This window comes from Otolemur garnettii, unplaced genomic scaffold, assembly GCF_000181295.1.
Source record: "Otolemur garnettii isolate 467f Iridium unplaced genomic scaffold, OtoGar3 scaffold00003, whole genome shotgun sequence".
In the NCBI taxonomy this organism is placed as follows: Eukaryota; Metazoa; Chordata; class Mammalia; order Primates; family Galagidae; genus Otolemur; species Otolemur garnettii.
In genome coordinates this window covers 41179097-41180673 of record NW_003852398.1, presented here as the reverse complement: position 1 = coordinate 41180673, position 1577 = coordinate 41179097, and the positions used below count along the sequence as shown (strand labels likewise).

General features: G+C 40.3%; 1 protein-coding gene across 1 annotated transcript in view; it reads left to right on the top strand.

The window, feature by feature from the left end:
- Nucleotides 1-1577, top strand: part of SEC24A (SEC24 homolog A, COPII coat complex component) — a 101365-nt gene that overhangs the window by 71296 nt on the left and 28492 nt on the right. The window contains exon 16 of the mRNA XM_023514716.1: nt 256-366. Within this exon, the coding sequence (XP_023370484.1) occupies nt 256-366 (111 nt within the window). The remainder of the gene's footprint in view (nt 1-255; nt 367-1577) is intronic.

The window sequence follows — 1577 nt, the reverse complement described above, 5'->3', positions numbered from 1 at the left end:
CCACAGTGCCCAGCTATTTTTTGTTGCCATTGGCTGGAGCTGGGTTTGAACCTGCCACCCACGGTTATGGGGCCGGCACCCTACCCACTGAGCCACAAGTGCTGCCCCCCTGTCTCTACTAAAAATAAAAATTAGCTAGGCCTGGTGCTGGGTGCCTTTCATTTGTCCCATCTTTTGGAGAGGCACAGAGCCATAACATAAACTTTTTTTATATATGCTTTCCCCTTAACTATCATTCATGCATTTTTCCCAAAGGTGAAAGAAGAATTCGTGTTCATACTTTGTGTTTGCCAGTGGTTTCAACTCTGAATGAAATCTTTCTTGGAGCTGATGTTCAAGCAATTTCAGGATTATTAGCCAATATGGGTAAGAGTTGTTACCACCTGTTGTAAATATTTTATAAATAAATAATTAGCTTTATTGTTTCAATAGTTTAGATCCCCAGATACCTGGTAAGTAATTATCTGAATGAAAAGATCTGCTGCAGATATTCTTATCTTTTTTATTGTTTGTTTAAAGAGATTTATTGAGGCTCAATGCCTTTAGCACAGTGGTTATGGCACCGGCCACAAACACTTAGGCTGGCAGGTTCGAACCCTGCTCAGACCAGCTAAAGAACAGTGACAAATGCAGCAAAAAATAGCCGGGTGTTGTGGCCAGCGCCTGTAGTCCCATCTACTTGGGAGGCTGAGGCAAGAGAATTGCTTAAGCCCAAGAGTTTGAGTTTGCTGTGAGCTGTGACGCCATGGCAGTCAACTGAGGGCAACATAGTGAGACTTTGTCTCAAAATAAATAAATAAATAAAATTAAATACTTTATTGAGATATAATTATATACCTTACCACTTTACTTGTTTTAATTGTATAATTCTCTTTTTAGTGAATTTATAGAGTTGTACAGTCATCACTGTGATCTAATTTTACAACATTTTTATTATCACCAGAACAACCTCAAGCCCATTGGCAGTTAATGCCCACTCCTTCCTCCCTCCCTCAGTGGCCTTGAGCAACCAGTAAATTACTTTCTGTCTGTATTTGTCTACATGGGACTTACTTAGCCATATATTATGTAATTTTTAATGTTAGTGGTATTTAGTGGTATTTTTTGTTCTTTTTGAGTTAGCCTCAAGCTGTTGCCCTAGGGAGAATGCCATGGTGTCACAGCTCAAAGCAACCTCAAACTGCTGGGCTTCGGCGATTCTTTTGCCTCAGCCCCCCCAAATAGCTGGGACCACAGGTGCCCACCACAACACCTGGCTATTTTTTGGTTGTAGTTGTCATTGTTGTTTGGCAGGCCCGTGCTGAATTGAAACCCGCCAGCTCTGGTGTATGTGGCTGGCTCCTTAGCTGCTTGAGCTACAGGAGCCAAGCCTATTTAGTAGTTTCTTATGAGGTCTGTGTCTTACGTTATTAAGAGAAGCAATATACCATAAAGATTATTAGACTTAGAGGGATGGAATTTGGGACACAGATGTTTATAGCCTTGGCCAAATCATTCAAGATAGTGTAGTGGAAAATTTAATGATGTCTTTATCTGTTTATTTCCATCTCAGATATAGTTACATTCTTTTTTTTTTT